Source organism: Photinus pyralis, unplaced genomic scaffold (assembly GCF_008802855.1).
Source record: "Photinus pyralis isolate 1611_PpyrPB1 unplaced genomic scaffold, Ppyr1.3 Ppyr1.4_LG3a, whole genome shotgun sequence".
Lineage (NCBI taxonomy): Eukaryota > Metazoa > Arthropoda > Insecta > Coleoptera > Lampyridae > Photinus > Photinus pyralis.
In genome coordinates, this window is record NW_022170509.1 from 2735440 (window position 1) to 2754236 (window position 18797).

General features: G+C 33.0%; 3 protein-coding genes across 12 annotated transcripts; 1 reads left to right on the plus strand and 2 right to left on the minus strand.

Annotated features, from left to right (window-relative positions):
* Positions 1 to 569: 569 nt before the first annotated feature.
* On the minus strand, positions 570 to 12260 carry LOC116165260. 3 transcript variants are annotated; one of them, XM_031479545.1, is made up of 5 exons: positions 11894 to 12260; positions 1378 to 2110; positions 1180 to 1327; positions 974 to 1126; positions 570 to 926 (listed from the first exon to the last, which is right to left on the minus strand). In XM_031479545.1, the coding sequence occupies exons 2-5, from the start codon at positions 2076 to 2078 to the stop codon at positions 810 to 812; spliced, it is 1119 nt and encodes a 372-aa protein (XP_031335405.1). In that variant the 5' UTR covers positions 2079 to 2110; positions 11894 to 12260; the 3' UTR covers positions 570 to 809. The 3 variants fall into 3 exon arrangements, with proteins under 3 accessions (XP_031335405.1, XP_031335404.1, XP_031335406.1); XM_031479544.1 differs by lacking the exon at positions 11894 to 12260 and adding an exon at positions 11415 to 11698; XM_031479546.1 differs by lacking the exon at positions 11894 to 12260 and adding an exon at positions 11105 to 11345.
* LOC116165257 lies at positions 3604 to 8572 on the minus strand. 5 transcript variants are annotated; one of them, XM_031479535.1, is made up of 8 exons: positions 8043 to 8465; positions 7786 to 7980; positions 5271 to 5744; positions 4815 to 4898; positions 4528 to 4763; positions 4319 to 4478; positions 4162 to 4264; positions 3605 to 3991 (listed from the first exon to the last, which is right to left on the minus strand). In XM_031479535.1, the coding sequence occupies exons 3-8, from the start codon at positions 5719 to 5721 to the stop codon at positions 3943 to 3945; spliced, it is 1083 nt and encodes a 360-aa protein (XP_031335395.1). In that variant the 5' UTR covers positions 5722 to 5744; positions 7786 to 7980; positions 8043 to 8465; the 3' UTR covers positions 3605 to 3942. The 5 variants fall into 5 exon arrangements, 3 of the variants coding, with proteins under 3 accessions (XP_031335395.1, XP_031335398.1, XP_031335396.1); XM_031479538.1 differs by having other exon boundaries at positions 7786 to 7870; positions 7919 to 8465; XM_031479536.1 differs by having other exon boundaries at positions 7919 to 7980; positions 8043 to 8464.
* Positions 12261 to 13313: 1053 nt separating the features above from the next.
* Positions 13314 to 18533, plus strand: LOC116165258. Of its 4 annotated transcripts, none has more exons than XM_031479542.1 (7): positions 13578 to 14028; positions 14095 to 16708; positions 16961 to 17209; positions 17264 to 17317; positions 17551 to 17798; positions 17856 to 18015; positions 18350 to 18533. In XM_031479542.1, exons 2-7 carry the CDS (start codon positions 16507 to 16509, stop codon positions 18451 to 18453), a joined length of 1017 nt encoding a protein of 338 aa, XP_031335402.1. In that variant the 5' UTR covers positions 13578 to 14028; positions 14095 to 16506; the 3' UTR covers positions 18454 to 18533. The 4 variants fall into 4 exon arrangements, with proteins under 4 accessions (XP_031335400.1, XP_031335399.1, XP_031335402.1 ...); XM_031479541.1 differs by having other exon boundaries at positions 13579 to 14028; positions 16502 to 16708; XM_031479540.1 differs by lacking the exons at positions 16961 to 17209; positions 17264 to 17317; positions 17551 to 17798; positions 17856 to 18015; positions 18350 to 18533 and adding an exon at positions 13314 to 13554 and having other exon boundaries at positions 13602 to 14028; positions 14095 to 16501.
* Positions 18534 to 18797: the final 264 nt, after the last annotated feature.

Consider the following 18797-nt stretch of genomic DNA (forward strand, 5'->3'; position numbering starts at 1 on the left):
AGTATTCGCTTGTGCTGGACGTAAAAGTATTTAGTATTCAAATACCTTTGATTTGTGTAAAGTATTTACTATTTAGTATTCAAATACTTTTTGAAAGTATTCTACCCAGCTTTGCTTCTAGGCCACTTACACTATACCTCTAACGGAAGGTCGCACTTAAAGTACCATATTTTGTTATAACGTTGAAAATTTACCTATGTGGAGTTTCAGTTGTACTTACGTAAGACTAAACTAACCATTTTTGCAGAAGAAGCAAGAAAGTGAAGTCTAAATGTTAACTTAAATCTGTTGAGTGTCACTTATGAGCTAGTTCACTTTTGAAAGTATTGCATTTACATTTCTGAATTACAACAGAACCTTATCTTTTAAAAATGCAACTAGCATCTAGTTTATCCAATTTTAACCAATTTGACACTTGGTGACTTAGACTATGTATGTACGTACTTGTCCTCCCGATTGTAGCAAGAGCATCTACTCCACTGCAGGCTGGCAAAATCGAGTGGACTTCTCTTAATTACAATTGTTTTTCCCAACAAATATATTTTCAATAAATATAATATACAATACCATAAAGGTGTAGTAAATTATCTATTTTTGTCGACTAAAGTTTTAGCAATGGCATTTATAAACAATTAAACATTGTAAATAAGTAAAACATAGTTATATCACATTCTAACATAGTCTTAAAGTTTATAATACTACAATGATATACTGGATCTTTCTAGGATACAAATTATATCTTCAATTGAACATCCTTGTAACGACAATGACAATGCACTTCTTGAGGTCAGTAGTTTGAAATGACAAATTTACAACACATCGTGGAAACGTAAGATGGCTCTCCCTGGAATTTCAGAATCGCATAATTTCTGAACGACGGATGTAGCTTCATCCGCAGAGAATTCTGTATATGGTGGAGGAGCAATCTGAAATAATACAATTAAAATCCGACCCCTGGAGCTATTTCGCATACTTCGCCATTCGCCACAAGATTTACTAACTGGCTTAAGTGCTCAATGGAACCCATTCCCACAGCCTGAATTTTTTGCTGTCGCTCAGCTGCTAACCGTGAAAATTTTGGAAGAAGCCGTTCTGCAACTTCCTCACTGATCAGTACAACACCATTCTATCAAATAATGGAATTATGACTTGAAAGGGCAAGATTTCTGGAATACTTACAATATTTAAACATTGTAACGACCTGTGGAGAGATCTAGAGGTTGTACCAAAATCAATAACAATATCAACTAAACCGTTGCAAGCATCTTTTGTTCGCTCAATTAGTTGCTTTTCATACAGGTCTTCGTTCCACTGGACAAGGTTTACACTAAAATTCGAATGTTACCCAAGTATAAGAAGCTTCATTAATTATCATACTCGTGCAGCTCTTTAGCTAACATAAAACCTTCATCTTTTAAGCTAGCTACCGTTATATGAACTCTATCTTTGTACGTGGGATTCTTGAAGTGATGTTCTGCAATTCTTATTGCCCACAGAGCTAACCCTCCAGTTCCCACAATCAGAATTTTACAGTCCTGGTCTTGAGATCGTTCAGACAGTAATTGGGAAACATATTCGTGCGCTGTTATAACTGTATTCTTTGCCAATAGCGCACCTGTAGGAAGCATGGCGGCCACACTTAGCGATAAGTTGTCTGGGATAGGCACCAGGTAACTGAGTTCGGGGACAACAACATACTCGGCATATCCATGCGGGACACCATCGTACGGGTACAATACAACTCTCTGACCGACTGCAAAATTACCGTTTTTCTGCACATCTGACCCTAGCTCATCGATAACTCCAGAAACTTCATATCCTGGGAACAATGAGCTGTCGCGTATACCATAATGCGCGGCGGGGGTTGTGTAAACACTTTCTTCCACTGATTGACTGGATGATACACTGGAAACGGAAGACGATCTCGTTCTAATACGATAACACGCTCCAGCACAAACAACACGGATGCGTGCCCCAAGGGGTGGAACGTTCGGTACCGGTACTTCGAAGTTAAAAACGCAATCTTTCATTGTAGGTCCAGGCGACTCGATCGACACTTGTCGGCATAACTTATTCATGGTTGCGATTTAAATCCACAAGTTCAAATTACCTGCAATTTGGTACGTATGAATATATAACTTGGCAATAAATAAATAAATCACTAATCCGCGAATTAAAACCAAAACACTAATAATCATTTCAGCAATTATCTATCTAAAGTAAATATACAACTTTGTTTATGAATACTACTACTTATCAAGACCATAAACCGCAGTTTCCGCTTCGAATTACATTATCAAATGCGGAAAAAATCTCGCGTGATGTAAGATAGACTTCCCAAATATGTGTGGTATTAGGTAGTCTTTGAGACATTTACCTTTGCCTTTCTGAATAAATTATGGCATGCAATAGAGGGATAGGTACATTGGAACTTTGTAACAGTTCATTTCACTTATCTGTAGTCTAGAGATGGTGAGTCCACTGTAATAAACCATATAATAACGCAGTAGCGAATATCACTTCCCTTCTCGCGATTAGTACCCTGGTCCATATTGAAGCAGTAGATTTTTTGATAAAATAGATAAGATCGCAGTATCTCATAGAGCATTCCTTGCAAAGAGATGACGAAAAATGCAATGAATTTCGTAGATAAGTGTGTTGAAGTACGTCACCTCGACAGAATCAGTAGTTGGTAACATCTCCATTTCCAAACTACTTACCCGGTAGTGCATTAAAAAGGAAAGGGTCCTTACTTTACGAATACATAGACTTCCTCCCGGAACATGTTTTACGTGCCAGGGAGAGATGCTCTCCGAGGCCTTCACAATCTAATCCTACATGCTTCATCTCTGGTAAATTTCGCATTGATCCTAAAGTAACGAACTTCGTTTCAACCCCCGCGATCTTACAAATATCCACAAAATCCCCGATGGTTAATAGACGCTCGGGCTTTCGACTTTCACTTACGCTTTTCAATTACCGCCTCCGCGATCAGAAAAGAAAGAACTTTACGATATTCCTGTGAATAGTGTACAATTGGACGGACGGATGGACATGATGAATATATGGGATCAATTTTAAACCGCAATTCTATTTTCATAAAATGCATTAAAAGTAAGTATGCAAAACGTTGTGAAACAGGAAGGTAACAGAATGACGTTGTTGTTATACAACCTAAACAAACAGTAAAGTGTTTATTGCTTTTGCTAAACGGAAAAGGCGATTCACAAGTTGTTATTTCAAGTCATTGCCAACTTTTAGTGTTATAACCCTAGTAGCACTAAATATTTATCAAATATTATTTTTTAAATATTATACAAATATTAAAAGTGAGAGATTTTTTTTTATATTTAAAATATTTATACATATATTTCATAAATATATAACCCTATATTTAAGAAATAAATGTAAATATATTTCATAAATGTAAAAATATATATATAGCAAATGAAACTCTGTATATTTCACAAATATAAGAAATTATATTTCATAAATAAAAGCACATACATTTTGAAAATATAAGCAAATATATTTATTAAACATTTATATTATATTACAGATGTATTTAAAATATCTTGGAATATAAATGCACTTCAAGAAGTAAAGTTTTACTTCTAGAAATGTCTTTATTTTCTCATAGTGCTGTAAAAATGAATCTTAAATAATACAATGAATAACATATTACTTAAATAATAGTTAAATAATAAAACTTGGGATTGACAAAATATGCACATAAGCAAGAATTCTATATCCAACCTTAACAAAAACCCTTTCAGAAAAGATTGTCAAGGGTTCATAGTTGAATTTAAGTGATGGGATTTGCACCTATGATTACCTATGATATGAAATCAAAAAATATAATTGAAGAAAAGACTGGTTTTTTTAAAAAATGAAATTACTATAACTAAACAAAAATTAAATCAACTTTTACTACCCAATTATTCAATCCTGTTCATCTATCTGGTCAGAATCCTTAGATGTTGTTGAGGAACTGCAACAAAAAAAACCATTAATTTATAATTACGGACATTCAAAAACGTATACAACAAGAGAGAATATTAACGTTAATTTGGAAATAATGAAAATAACAAGAACCAATTGTAATAAAAAAAAATTATAGAAAATTGAGCACAATAGTGACAATAAACAAAGCGTACCTACCTATCAATTGTCTTCAATCTGGACTTACTCTGGGAAAGGTATAGTGCAACAGTTTTTTTAATATTTTGTTCTGTGGCTATTGGATCACGTTTCCGAATAGCAACTGAAAACACAACAAGTTAATGTACTGCATGACAGATCAGAATTGGTGTAATACCTTGAATTGCCTTGTATATTTTCAAACTACAGAACGGAAGTTTACGCTTTTTCCCTATGCCTGAATATAGAATAGATACATCTGGTACAAGAAGCTTTTTCATGATGTTGTACACAAGTCTTGACAAAGTGTCACCGCCTACTAAATACAGGAAATGCGCCTATAACAATATAATGCATACAAAAATTCAATCAATAAATGATACTTACCAAATCCTTAAATATCATATCATCTTGTATAAGTTCTTCTACTTCCTGTACGCCTTCTAAACTACGAATCGGAAGTAAGTTTGTAAATCTAGATTCAGTCGTGGGATGCCCCTCTCTCCCTCCCTGCCCCGTTGATGTTGTTAATTGTTTATTATGTATTACGTCAATTTTTTTTTGTAATTCTTTTATTTCAAACTGCATTTGTGCTTGATTTCTTAGTACAGCACGTAAAAGATCTAAAACATAATTCTGTTATACAGAACGTCTAAATAGTAATAAATACCTACCAACACTTGTTTCTCTACTTGCTGGGTTCTTAGGAGTACTGGAACCACTTTGAGGCGAAGAAGTTTCAGAACGAATTTCGATATCTGAAACCAATAACAATGTTAATAAAAGGGATAATTAATGTTTGCAGTAATATAGCTCTATGGTTTGCTACCGTTTTTTCTGACTATGCTTCAAAGAGATATTTAAATGAATTTGTTTTGACGCCATTTTACCTATTAAAATAAGGTTTTTTTTTGGCGGTGCTCTAAAAAATTGTTTTGTTCTAATATGTTAAGATTTTTTCTGTACCTAGCACACTTTTTAAATGTATAATTTATAGGAAAAAAATTAGCTCAGTCTTTCATTTCATCTTTTACAGAATTGAGACGAAATATAAATTGCCCTATTTTCGCACAAATGTTATACTACTGAAATACACCCTTAAATCATAATAGGATAAAAAAAATGCTTACTTCTTCTAGCATGTCTCTCCGGAAAGTTAAATGTTTTCCTTCTATCTGTGCTGGTTTCCTCTTCTGAATCTTTGTTATGATCCTCTTCTTCTAGTTGCCTTCGTCCCACGGTTTTTCTTTTTTCAGATTGACCACATTCTTCAATATACCGTTTAGTTCTCTTCCTTTTTGTGTCTTCATTTTCATCATCAGATGTTTCCAGATTTGAAGTGTATTGGCCTTTATCGCATAACTCCTTTGCACGTTGTAAACTTTTTATGCATTGTTTTCTTAACTCGACATCGCACCACTTATAATTTTCACATAACTCTTTGCATTCATAAATTGTTTCTCTCACTTTTGTCTCACTCATTCCCAAGGGATATTTATACATTGTGTTATTTTCGTTAGCCCAATTGCACGGTACAAAATCAATCGCATTTTCATTTTTCCAGATAATTATATCCCACATGTTTTATACAATCGACTAACCAACTAAAACAGATCAATACAGTACAACAATAACTTTACATCTAAATTAACAAATTAAATGCAGTAAAATCATGCCCACAAAATGACCATTCTGTGAAATTACAAAACATTTTCCACTGATTTGCGTGATCGGAATGATTTCCATATGTATATGACTAAAGGCGTTAAATTTATAAATTCCCAATTCACTGGAAGGTATTGGGTAATCATACAAGTTTTTTAATTCACTTGAAATAAATCCTGCAACATAAAGTTCATCTACAATTTCTGTGATTTTGAAAATGTTCCTGCTGTTCAAAAAAACAAAACAATCTTTTTTATTTAGTGAAATTTTGAATTTTGGGAATGAGATGGTGTTGTTGTGCACTACAAACGAATTTGCATTATCCAACCTGTCATAGTTAATATAACTAGTTTCAGATAATCGCTTACATATTTGTGCAGCTGGTCGATTAGGCCGTCTTAACATATATTTTAATTTTCCTAAATAATTTTCAAAGGGGAAACAGCTCACTTCATTTAACGTTTCTTTGAAATATAAACAATCATCCGCTAAATGAATTAAACTATGGACATTATATATGCTCGCTTCATTACCATACAATAGTTTAATCTGTGCAACAAAATGAACAAGCATCTCTTTAGCAGTATTGATCCACTCTGTATCCACAAATTCTGGCAACAGCAAGACACGCATTGCACAGTGAAATAAAAGAAAGTGCTCATAAAGTTTTGTCGATAAGATATTTTTTAATACTATTGGTCCTAAGTATAATAGTATAGTCCGAAACTCTACAGCCTTAAACCTATCCAGCTCATTTAAAGATCTAGATTTTCTATTAAAATCATTAGGCATAAATTTGGCATAATACTCTAATCTCTTTGAGAGCTGTATTCTTAAATTAACTCTTAATCTAACCATATCTTGCAACGTACTACCACGTATCCAATAATTTAATAGCTTTCTCATAACACCTAAACAACACAAGTGCATATAGTCAAGTGGAAAGCCGGAAACCATATTGAAGCTACTTATACGTGTTAGTGGAGATTCTGTTACATGATGTTCTGGAAATAATTTCCTTCTAAAATTAAAATCATTTCTCAAAGGACTATCAGTATCTAGATAAACCATTCGATTATTTATGTAGTTGCCCTTTTGAACACAACGTTCACAACCATAAAATCCATTATGCCCCTTAATTCCTTTAAGGAACGCCCTTGCAGGAGCATCACTGCTGATACATAAAACTTTAACTGGAATAACGACATTGTAGTGTCGAAATCCATTTTCAAGTAAATAATTCAGTTCCACGATAAATTCATCCAAATATTCACTTAAAGAAAATGGTTTTGAGTCTCCGCAGAAAATTGCTACCACAAAAGGTTTTAAATTTGCACACTTTAAATGAAGACGGCATAAAATAGGCCACAGTTGTTGGTTTGTACTTTTAAAGAGAGGTAATCCATCAACATTAAAAGATAGACTAATATAACCATTTTCTAAAATTCTCATCTGTAAATAATTGTCATTCAAATACTCTTTAAGCATATAAGATATTCCTAAATACGAAAACTGAGATGTAGTTCCTTTACTGCTTTTTAGGTTATTGAATTTCAACTCTCTTCTTGTTTGTAAAATCGTGCGAGCATCCTTAGGCAAATTAAGTTCAGGAATGATTCTATTGACACCTTGTAACAAAGTACTTAACTGAGTTAAATTGACATTCTTGTTTATTGCCCAAGATTTAATAAAATTTTGAAATGTGCTACTACGTTCCTTTAAATTCACTGTGCATAATTGTGAACCACTAGTTTCAGTTACAGGAATTGGATCATCAAAGGAACTGTTTACCGTGAAAGTTGTGGATGTTGAAGGCAGTTCAGGTGGATAAGCAGAACTACCCGCAGAACTACAGAATTGTTCGGTGTCGATAATCGGATTGATCTTATCAATTTCAGTGTTGTATAATTGTGTATGAGATTCACATTCCTGGTCACTTTGATTTAATTCGGCACTTTGTGAAGTTACACTATTTTCTACCTGTTTCTTAATATACCGATATTTCTTACAGTATCGACTGTGGCTTGCCATGTTTTTGCTATCGTTACTGATGAGCCACCATGTACTAATAATAATTATCGGTATTGAAAGCACTTAAAAAGTACCTACTTACTTAAAAGAACCTTTTTGGCAAGTTTTTTAAGCCACAATACTTGATCTGTGAGAGTACCTAACCTAGAACAAACACAATAGAAATGTTATATACATTTTGTCGCATTTAACAAAAGACTACTTACTCTTATTAATACGATAAAGCTAAATCACGCAGGTATTTAACCTAAAACGAAAACATGCACGACAAATACAAAACCACGAACAAAACGAACCGCCATTAATACACAAAACGTAGGCGCGTCTTTACAGAAGTGCTTATTTAGCGCATTCCAACCCGGCTTGAACAGTGTGTGATTAATACACATGCGCGCGCGTAATATTTTTAAATATGAATTATTTGTGAGATTTAAATATTTCTTTCCTAATATTTTAACAACATGTCATTAATATTTAGAAAATGTAAATGACCTTCGATTATTCAATTATTGCAAACTCTATTTGGCATCCATACAAAAAATCTATTGTTATTGGATCGATAACTAAAAATGCAATATTTTGCGCCCGATGTCTACAGATAATATTTTAGAAATATTCATTTAATATTATGTATATATATAAATTTCGCAATATTTGAGAAATATTGTTTTAATCTTGTATATATTTAGGCAACATATGATATTTATTAAATATTAGAGAAATATTTAACAAATATTTTGTGCTACTAGGGATATATTAAAACATTCGCTTTCTACCCGAATTGTGTTTCTCATATCATCAGGAACAACTGTTTTTTGCAGCAACTAAAGACAAAAAAAAATCATTCTGGTATTTGCTTCTATTTGAACACGATGATAAATTGCAGTTCTTTGCGACTCAAAGCTCTTCGATGTAAAATTCCATTTTTGATGGGCGAAAAAGCAACCAGAGGGAGGAAAGTATAAACTTAGCAACCCCCACCATCTTGTACAAATAACAAAATGCATATTTATTTGCTGTTTGGTGTTTTTATTGCTCCGCTCACGTGGCAGAATTTTTTTTAACATGGAATTGGTGGTCTAGTTTAAGATTAAGCTGGAAGCGCTCACAGATGGGAAAATGGTTTTTAGACTCGATAATGTTTCACATTGGAAAAGTGGTTCTTCGGCTGCTAGAAGAAAACTGCGACCAAGATCAGTATGTCCCAGCGGAATGTGCAAACCTTCTGCATTGTGTTATGACGTTCTGCAGCAAATTTGGAAAAACTGTCCTATGTTGGGCTGGACCGTTTTTTTGGCATAGTATTTATTTTCCATCCACTGTGCCTGCCATTATTGTTCCGCATACCTTTGGACGACTTTTCGTCGAAGTTCTTTCAACAGATTCTACGTTATTAAGGTGAATTCTTCTAGGCATTCTTCTACTTTGTAACCTTCTCTTCTTGTTCCTCTCTTTAAAGCGTCATGGTTCGGGTGAGTATATCTAATGTAGCTTTCAGGTAGTAGTTGAGAACATTTACTTTCCACGTATAGGCGAGAGGAAGAACATTTTTGTATAATAATATTCTAATTATGCAGGATGAAAAGTACAATGTTATAACAGTCAAAAGTATAGGGTAACCAATCAATATTGACGACGAAGTATACTATATATATATATATATATATATATATATATATATATATTTGTGGATGGGTATGGATCCGTTTGGTAAAGATCACAATGCTTTTATATTTTAAGTAACCTTTCCTCGAACGAGATGAATCACAAACTTATTTTCCATGAAAGGGATTTAAAATGGATAATTTCTTTAAAATTTTTGACCATGGGTTTCAGTACGTCATATTTGTTGTGCACTTGAAAAAGGCATTTTCGCAATACAACAAGCACAAACGTAAATGACAATACAAGAAATAAGATCAAACTGTCAAACTTTTGAGAACGTTTTGTTTTTCTGAAGCCCTCTTCGCAAAAAATTAAACTGTATTTTTTTGAAAAATGTGCCAACCACCATGTGTGATACATCTCAGAATCTCAACATCCAAAATGTCCTCCATAAGAAAAAATAAAGTTGCCACGTATCTTGAAAATTAGTTGCCCTAATTTAACCAACTTTCTATGTCTGAAGATAATCAATCGAGATCCCTATAGTCGCAGTTGACACTCGCTGTCTATGACAATTTACAAATTCAACTATTTTGTAGGAACCATAAATAAGATTATCCCTTATAGTAACGGTATGGGGGCACTTTACTCTTGTGGGTAGCTGGCACCCCCATATGTATAGTTTTCATTTAGTTAATAAGATGTAAATTGGAGCACGTATATAATTCCACACTCACAATTTAGTATGTAATTAATACAGAGAGAGGGTTAACATTAAAAATTAATAAGTTGCACTACAAACTGTTAATACAATACACATCAGTTTATCATAATAATTAATTCCAAAAATTATATAGAAGTTCGCAATAAAGTCTTCAATCCTCTTATTTCGAGTCTAAATACATGCATTTTATCCATTTAGGGCGGTTCCAGTTTAATATTAAGCTAGCATCCGCAATTTCATAAGAAATTTCTGCCAAATGCGCGGAACATTAAATTCCACACTACAGCAATAAATAAAAACTTTATTATGTGCTATTACATTAGCATGGTGGGGGATAGAACTATGTACATAGCTCCTTGAACTATGAAATTTAATTACACGATTGTAAAGTAAGAGCTTTTAATTAGCTCGTAATGCATGTATATAAAATTCGTAGAGAGAGCGAGAGAGTTTGACAAGTAGACTGGATCAATTTTAAATTCCTGAGCTCGAACGTTTTATGCTTCCGATATCAAATTTTTATCGGAAAGTTCATTCCTCAGTAGTCAGTGTCGTAATCTCAATCAGTAAATAATCCTTGAATAAATAATGAAAAATGTTTAAATATCTACTCCTTAGCGCCATCTATGATAATGTAATCAAACATTTCACACTGTACAGTAAGCAATATCATTATGATAATATCATAAAAATGCATTTAGCGACTGTTGGCTTCGGGCGGACTCCTGTTTAAATATTTGAAGATTACCGCAAACCTACATACTTCAAAATATAGAAATGAAATTTGAATAAAACTGTAAGAATGTAGGTTCTCTGTGTTACCTACGGTGTTCCCTCCAAATTTAGTGGAGGTAAAAGGAATTTCCCTCCAAATTTAAGATTTAAACGAGTTATACCGCAAATCTGTTGTTATACGCAGAAGTGAAAAATGATACGTACCTCCTTTACGAATATAATATATTATGCCAGTCCCATTACTTGAAGTACATAGTTAATTGTATTTCTACCAAATTACACCCTTTATATCAGCGCGAAACTTCAGTTTAAAACAATTCGCACGAATTAAATAAAATAACGTTAGGATGTCGTTGAATCCAAACAAAGGAAGAAGTAAATTTATATAACTTTGTACCACTATGAACCTACGTGATATAATAAATGCGTGCACTCGTTCATTACACAATACTTTGCGTTAGGAACAAAGATGAAGCTACCTACCTATAATTGTTTACATAAAGATAATATTTACCTTGAATCATACGATATGTCCACACAAAGAACAAGTCTCCTTTAACATTGGGAGTAACTCGAGTAAACAATCACACAGGAGCACCTATTTTAAGTAGGTATTACCTGTTTACGAAGTTCAAATAAAAATAGGTAGTAATAATTTGAGTAAAATGAAGCGTCATGTGCAGACACTCATGCTATGCGTGATACTACAAAACAGAACGAAAACGTGTTTGATGTTGTGGTAGCTATTCCTATTTTAAATGTGGCGTGTATCTTTTAAATTTTAAATTAGGACGCATTCTTTATGCAAAAAAAATATAAAAAAACAACACAAGAGTTTTGTTTTATTCAATATTAACAAAAAACGACCAGCGATACCACCCGCCAATAATACAGCACAATTAAACATAAAAAACATGGTTATTACATTTACATGCATTTTTGGAAAATCATACGGATTAATACATGTAAAGCATCAGCCAGTACAATACGTACGTTTACCAATATTTTATATTTTATGGAAAAACATCCAAAGGAAACACACGATATAGTACGGAGCGATGGGAAATTAACGAAGTCTGAGGACTATTGAAAGTCGTCTGCGCGGGCAGTTACCTACTCTACCCCACATGCGTCAAAAATGAATATTGATTATGTCCATGTCATTTTCGAATTTTTCCTGTAAAACTTGGTTTTTGCACGCACTTTACCCAGAGGGCACTCACTCAAGCAATTCATGCACTCACTACAAGCACTCGTGTGACATTTGACATACCAAAGAAGAAATTACTTTAGTACCAGTCACTTTGGCTATTGTAAAAAATTGGTTGTTTCAATCTACAAGTAGTAAAATCCATATGTTAATCTGTACATCTGGCTTTAATAATCTTTATTGTGTAGAAAAAACGATTTAAACAATTCGCGTTATGATAGCGATAGAACTCAATATCTCACTGACATCTATCGTGATTCTAGGTCTCTATGCATATTGTTTCGATTTCTGCATACTAAGTAATAAGTATCCTTGAAAACCTTTTGGTGATATGTTTAGATGGCAGAAAGGGCCCTCATGTATTTTATCCTACCTACTGAATAATTTAAACAAATCATTCAGTTATGAACGTTGGTCTATTCATGCAGTTGTTATACAAGCGGTTTTAAAGCACACTCATCCCAATAAACATCGTTGTAGGTCATCCTGGAGGCCCTGAAAAAAACTAGAAACGAGTTTTCAAAGGTGCTTTTCAGGGTTAGTGGCCGTCTTTTCAGCGGCAAAGCTTTCTATGCTCTTCCCAGATTTTCTAAGACTACATGGCTCTGACGAGTGCATAGAAGGTTCTTTAGAGAGCATTTGAGGGGTCCTTGAAATGTTAGATTTATTTATCTACCGAAGCAATCGAAAACCTTACAGTCTCCCAGGCAACTACCATAGCTTTATAATGTCCTTCCAAAGTTTTTTAGTGTCCTCAACAAAGTTTTTAGACACTAATCAGGACTATGGTTAATGGTCCCCTTGCAAAATACGAAATACAAATTATCCAAGTGAATATACTACATAGAAATTACAAATAGATCCTGTAAATAGCATTGAACAAGGGAACAAAAAAAGTCGCAAAAAAATGACAGCCCTCACAATATAAGAATCTTTATATAAGTCATAAAAAACATATTCTTGACACAGAAAAGGACTACTGCACTATTGTATGCGCTCAAAGAGAGGCGTATGGATCCTGTAAACAAAATCAAACAAGGAAAATTACATCCCTCAAAATAAATGGATTTGTAATGTAAAAATGAATTGTCATTATTGAAACGGAGAAGGGCAATTTTGTTATGTGCGTTTGAAAGACAAGATCATACAAGCACAATATAACACAGGGTAACAAAAGTATTGACAAATATTATAGTAGTCACAATAGATGCCTAATAACACAAGATATTCCTGGAATGTACTACCAAAGTTCTATTAATATTTGAATGTCCTGGACATTCAAGGAACATTCGGTGAACGTAAAATTACATTATTCCAGGAATGTTACCGTAAGACATTCTAGGAACACACCCCGAATATCCCATATTCCTATTGTTGGTATTTTATTTGTTGACATAATAGGCAGTATCAAGTTCATGTCGCGTACTCTGCATTACTACCTAAAGTAAGTAGTTTCCAATTTAAAAGCTTTAATATGCTGAAATCTTGCAGTGTTTTTTGTGGGAGTAAGCGCCACCTGTTGACTGCTTCGCATGTGATTTGTCAGATTTGAGATTTGTGCATTGTGTGAGTGGGGTGGCAGGTGCATTCTATTCTTCTCTCGTGAGTGACGTGACCTCGAACTTCGAAGTCTGAACGTCAACATTCTCCGTATTGTATTCATGTGTTATTTAGTTGATTCGCGGAATAATATTGATATCCATCAATCAGAGCGCAACGGAACGGAATATTAATTGCCGTAGCGAAAACGCGTGTTGTGTTGGTTGTTGGTGGACCAGTATTCTTCTAACCCAAACCGTAAAGGGCGCGGCGCACCCACGCTTTTAATTTAACTTAACCTACAAATCGCCGTGTGCTTTGTGGTTGTTGGAGATCGCAGTTTTTGTTGTTTTTGACAAACATCTTTTCATTTAAATAGGTATGTATATAAGTATTATAAAATTCTTTTTCTATTTTTTTATTCGTTGTTTTCCGGTGCCTGCAGTAAAGGAAATAATAATATAGTCGATGAATAACATTAATTACTTAATCCAGATTATGAATTAGAATTTGTTTACTTATGCATATTATATTACTGCATAATAATAATTATGGATTCAGAAAAAAGAAAATTATTTAATAAACTTTATCAGCGATATAAACGATCTAAACAAGTTAAGAAAGTCGAGGAGGAGCCCTCCACATCTAAAGATTTTGATTATTGTATAAATAGTGAAAGTTCCACATCCCAAAAAGACATTTGTAATGTTTCAGAGGAAAGTACAGACTCCGAATTAGACTTTTGTGATATTGCTCAAATTCCAAGTAAAATTCAGGAAGAAAATTTTGTCGAGACTGAATTTTTAAATGATAAAATTGAGGATAAATCAGAGCAGACCGGACATGGGGTACACAAGTTTACTTTAATAGAACAGTTATCAGATTGGGCCATAATTCACAACATTGATCATTTTGCTTTATCTGATTTATTGCGAATTCTAAATCAAACGATTGACATTAATTTGCCCAAAGATCCAAGGACTATTTTAAAAACCCCACGAAATACTGGTTCTCTAATTGAAAAGGTAGAACCAGGTGTCTACTTTCATTTTGGGGTAGAAAATTGTCTCATAAATTTACTAAATCGTAGAGATGTTAATGACTCGGAGGATCGGAGTAATATTTTAGAAATTTGTGTAAATGTTGATGGTCTTCCATTATCAAAAAGCTCTGGAAGTCAGTTATGGCCTATAATGATCAATCTTTTTCAAAATAAAAATATTGTGGAGGTATGTGGATTATATCAAGGTAACAAAAAACCAGAAAATGCTAATGTTTTTATGTCCAAGTTTGTAAATGAAATCATCAGTTTGATGACTAATGGTTTCACTTATAAAAGCCAAATATTTTTTGTAAAAATTAAAGCCTTTATTTGTGATGTCCCTGCAAAAGCTTTTATAAAGTGTACCAGAGGTCATAGTGGTTATATGTCTTGTTCTAAATGTGATACTGAAGGTGTGTTTAAAAAGAATCGAATTTGTTTTCCTGCAATAGAAGGATTTCATCTTCGAACAGATGCAACTTTTAGACGCAAAGAACAAGATAGCCACCACACAGATACTTCTATTTTGGAATCTATACCTAACTTGAACATGATAACATGTTTTCCGCTAGACTACATGCATTTAGTATGTCTCGGCATTGTAAAAAAATTAATTAGCAATTTGTGGTTATCAGGAAAACCACCTTACCGTTTTTCAAGCCAGCAAATTTCTGAAGTTTCTCAAAAACATTTGTCATTACAAAATCAAGTACCCACTGAATTTTCCAGAAAACCGAGATTGCTTTCTGATATTAAACATTGGAAAGCAACGGAGCTTAGGATGTTTTTATTTTACACTGGACCAGTGATCTTAAAAGAGAGTGTCACTAATGAGATCTACCAAAATTTTATGTCATTGCATGTTGCAGTTACACTTTTTTCAAAATCTCAAAATATTGATTATGCTGCTGAATTGTCAAAATATTTTATTCAAACATTTTCACTGCTCTATGGAGAAGAAAATATATCACATAACGTGCATAACCTTTTGCATATTGTTGATGATGTTAAAATGTTTGGCAGCCTTGAAAATTTCAGCGCTTTTCCCTTTGAAAATAATATGTTATTTTTAAAAAAATTGGTGCGCAAAGGGGATCGACCCCTTCAACAAATTGTTAATAGAATTGTAGAGCGAAACAAATGTGTTTTGGGATCTGGAAATATTAGGGCAGAATATCCTGTATTAAAATATGAACATTCTAATGGGCCACTTATTGCTAGTGTTTTTGGTATGAAACAGTTTAAAAAAATATATATCAAAAATTTTTTATTAGCTTTAGATGATTCAAACAATTGCTGTTTCATGAATGATAACAGTGTAGTTATTATTAAAAATATTGTTTCTTTAAATAATGTAGTAACAGTAATTGGTCAGAAGTATTTAGTTTTAGAAAATTTGTATAACTTGCCTTGTGAATCCTCTAAATTAAACATTTTTGTTGTGAGCAAAGAAGGTCCCATTAAATCGTGGGAGTTACCTCAAGTTCTTCACAAGTTTTTTAAACTCACATTAAACAATAAGGTGGTTGTTTTTCCTTTATTACATACAACTGCTTAATTTGTTACAGATTTGTTTATCGCTGTTAATTTTTTTCCATTATGTAATTGTTATTTTCTTAAAAACGTAAAAACAATTTCTCTCTTTTTAAAAAATGTGTAGTGTCACAAATTTTGGACCTCGTTTTGGACGTAATAGATTTAATCTCGGATTTAATATATATTTTCTATGAGGATTAAATTAAAATATTTTTTTTATTAAATTCACATTAAAATGACATTTAATTAAAAAAATTATCTGATTTAATTAAAGTCGTCATGTCATCTCCAAGAACATGGACGGTGGTGTGTTTCGAAAGTGATAATGCAGTGCAGGCAGTTCCCACCAAGTGGATAAATGGAGAAAATTGCCTGTGGCCAGTTTTACCCCAAGAAAAACTGAATAGCGCCTTAAAGCACTGTGACTTCAACAGTTGTTGGCCATCACATAAGGTGCGAATATTTCGCAATTCAACTTATGGTATGTAGACAAATTTATTTGATTCTGACAATTTTATTTCTAAAATAATTTTTTTTCTTTAAAATCTTAATTTTTAAACCCTTAAAAAACTGCAAAGTGAAAACAATTGTCCTAAAATTTAAATATTATTTAGTGAAAATGTGGACAAACTTATTGACTTTTTTTAAATAATACCGAACATAAAAGATCCACATATTTTTGTTTTTTTTAATTTGATATGTATTTATCGAGGTATTTATGTTATTTTTTCAGACGACTATTCCACGGCAAGATCTAAAGCAGCTAAAGCGGAATATAGTAGCGACTTAAATTCCGAACCTGAAACAAAAAGGCCCCGGAAAAAAAGAATTTTGAGTTCTTCCGAGTCGGAGGATGAAATTATAAGAAGGAAGAAGCCGCAGGGAAAAGTTATCAATTTACCGATTCCTCCAACCTGGAGTATGCCCAGCCTGTCGTTTGATAGTGAGACTGTCACTAATAAAGCTGCATCCAATACCAATGGTAGTATTTTTTTGTTATTTTTTTAAAGGTTAATCATTCTTTTCTATATTACAGATACTATAGAAACTCCTATTCCTATGGCCAATTTCAGAGAGGCAAATTTAAAAGGTGAGTTGAATAGATAATTAAAAATAACCTAATAAAATAGATTCATGCGGATCAAGTCCTTTTACAGGCCAAATTATGTTCTTTTTATAATGCTCAAAATTCTTTCTTTGCTTTACATGTTTTTGCTGTTATTTTGAAAAAATCTTTTTTGATATCTTCCTGTAGTCTTATCAGTCATATTTAAATTACATACATTTTGGAAACTCCTAGTATTATTAACTCTATTTTTGTAGAAACTGATGTCTCAGCTGTTCACAACTGCAAATGCAATCCAAAAATCCTGTATAACATACAGTCTCTTTTAATTGAGGTGAATGCCAAACTGGATAAATTATCTGCAAACAGCTGTCAACCATCAGTGGAAGGACCATTAGTGCAAAATATTCTCGAAAAAAGTTCTATAGAGCTGCCAGTAGACAGTCCTGAAAAAATAGAACATATGGAAGAATTTTTGGCGTCCGTCGAAAATTACAAATGTTTAGTAAGTAATTTTAATCGTTTTTTTTTCCTAATAATTCATTTTTTAACCTTTTTTTAGGTCATATATTTTGCCAAGATGGGAGGCACTAATTTATACGACTTTGTCAAGAGATGTTTGGCACCAGTCATCTCGGACAAGACCGCAATGACCTATTCTTTTATAGGTAGAAAAGGGAAAAAGAACTTTTCAAGTTTAAAGCTGTCGCAAGCAGTTATTGGTAAATATTATTCTTGTTCAAGTATAAATAATTATAAAGTAATCTGGAAGTCAAAATTTTAAAAATTTGATAGAATCTAGAAAAATAATAAATTTTTTACTACTACAAATCATAAATGTACATTATCAACTACTTGGTTTGATAATAGAGACAGAGAATTTAATCGTGCCCTTTTCTAGTTACAAAAGTGACAATTAAAAGCTCATTGTCTAGATCATTTTAGTCATATTATTATGTTAAAGCATAAACGTGATGATAAATAGTATTCGGGTATCCTCTTATGATTGTTGATCGTAAAGAATAGAAAAAATTACCATGCACTGTTTTTTTTTAGATTCCGCTGAGAGAAGTGGTCTCCAAAAAACTAGAAAAGAGACGGAATATGCTGTAGCCATGTGGCTGCGAAAGGCGAAGGAAAGGTGTTTGAAACGAGCGTGACATGAATTGTATAAGAATTTTTAGCAATAGCAGTATACATTTTTCAAAAGATTTTTTTTTCAATAAAAATGTATATTTTACGAGGAAGCATTATTTATTACCACATATATTTCTGGTATATACTAGGAATGTCTAAAAAAAATACTATGAATGTCCAAAGAACATTCATGGACATTCAAGGAATGTTCTAAGAAGACATTCAGGGAATGTTTAAAATGCTGACACGGGATTTTTCTGGGATGTTCAGGGAATGTTCTTGTCTTTTTGGGGATATTCCAGGAATGTTTTCAATGTCCTGCGTGTACGTTCTAGGAACATACATGGCATATTTTGTGTTATTAGGG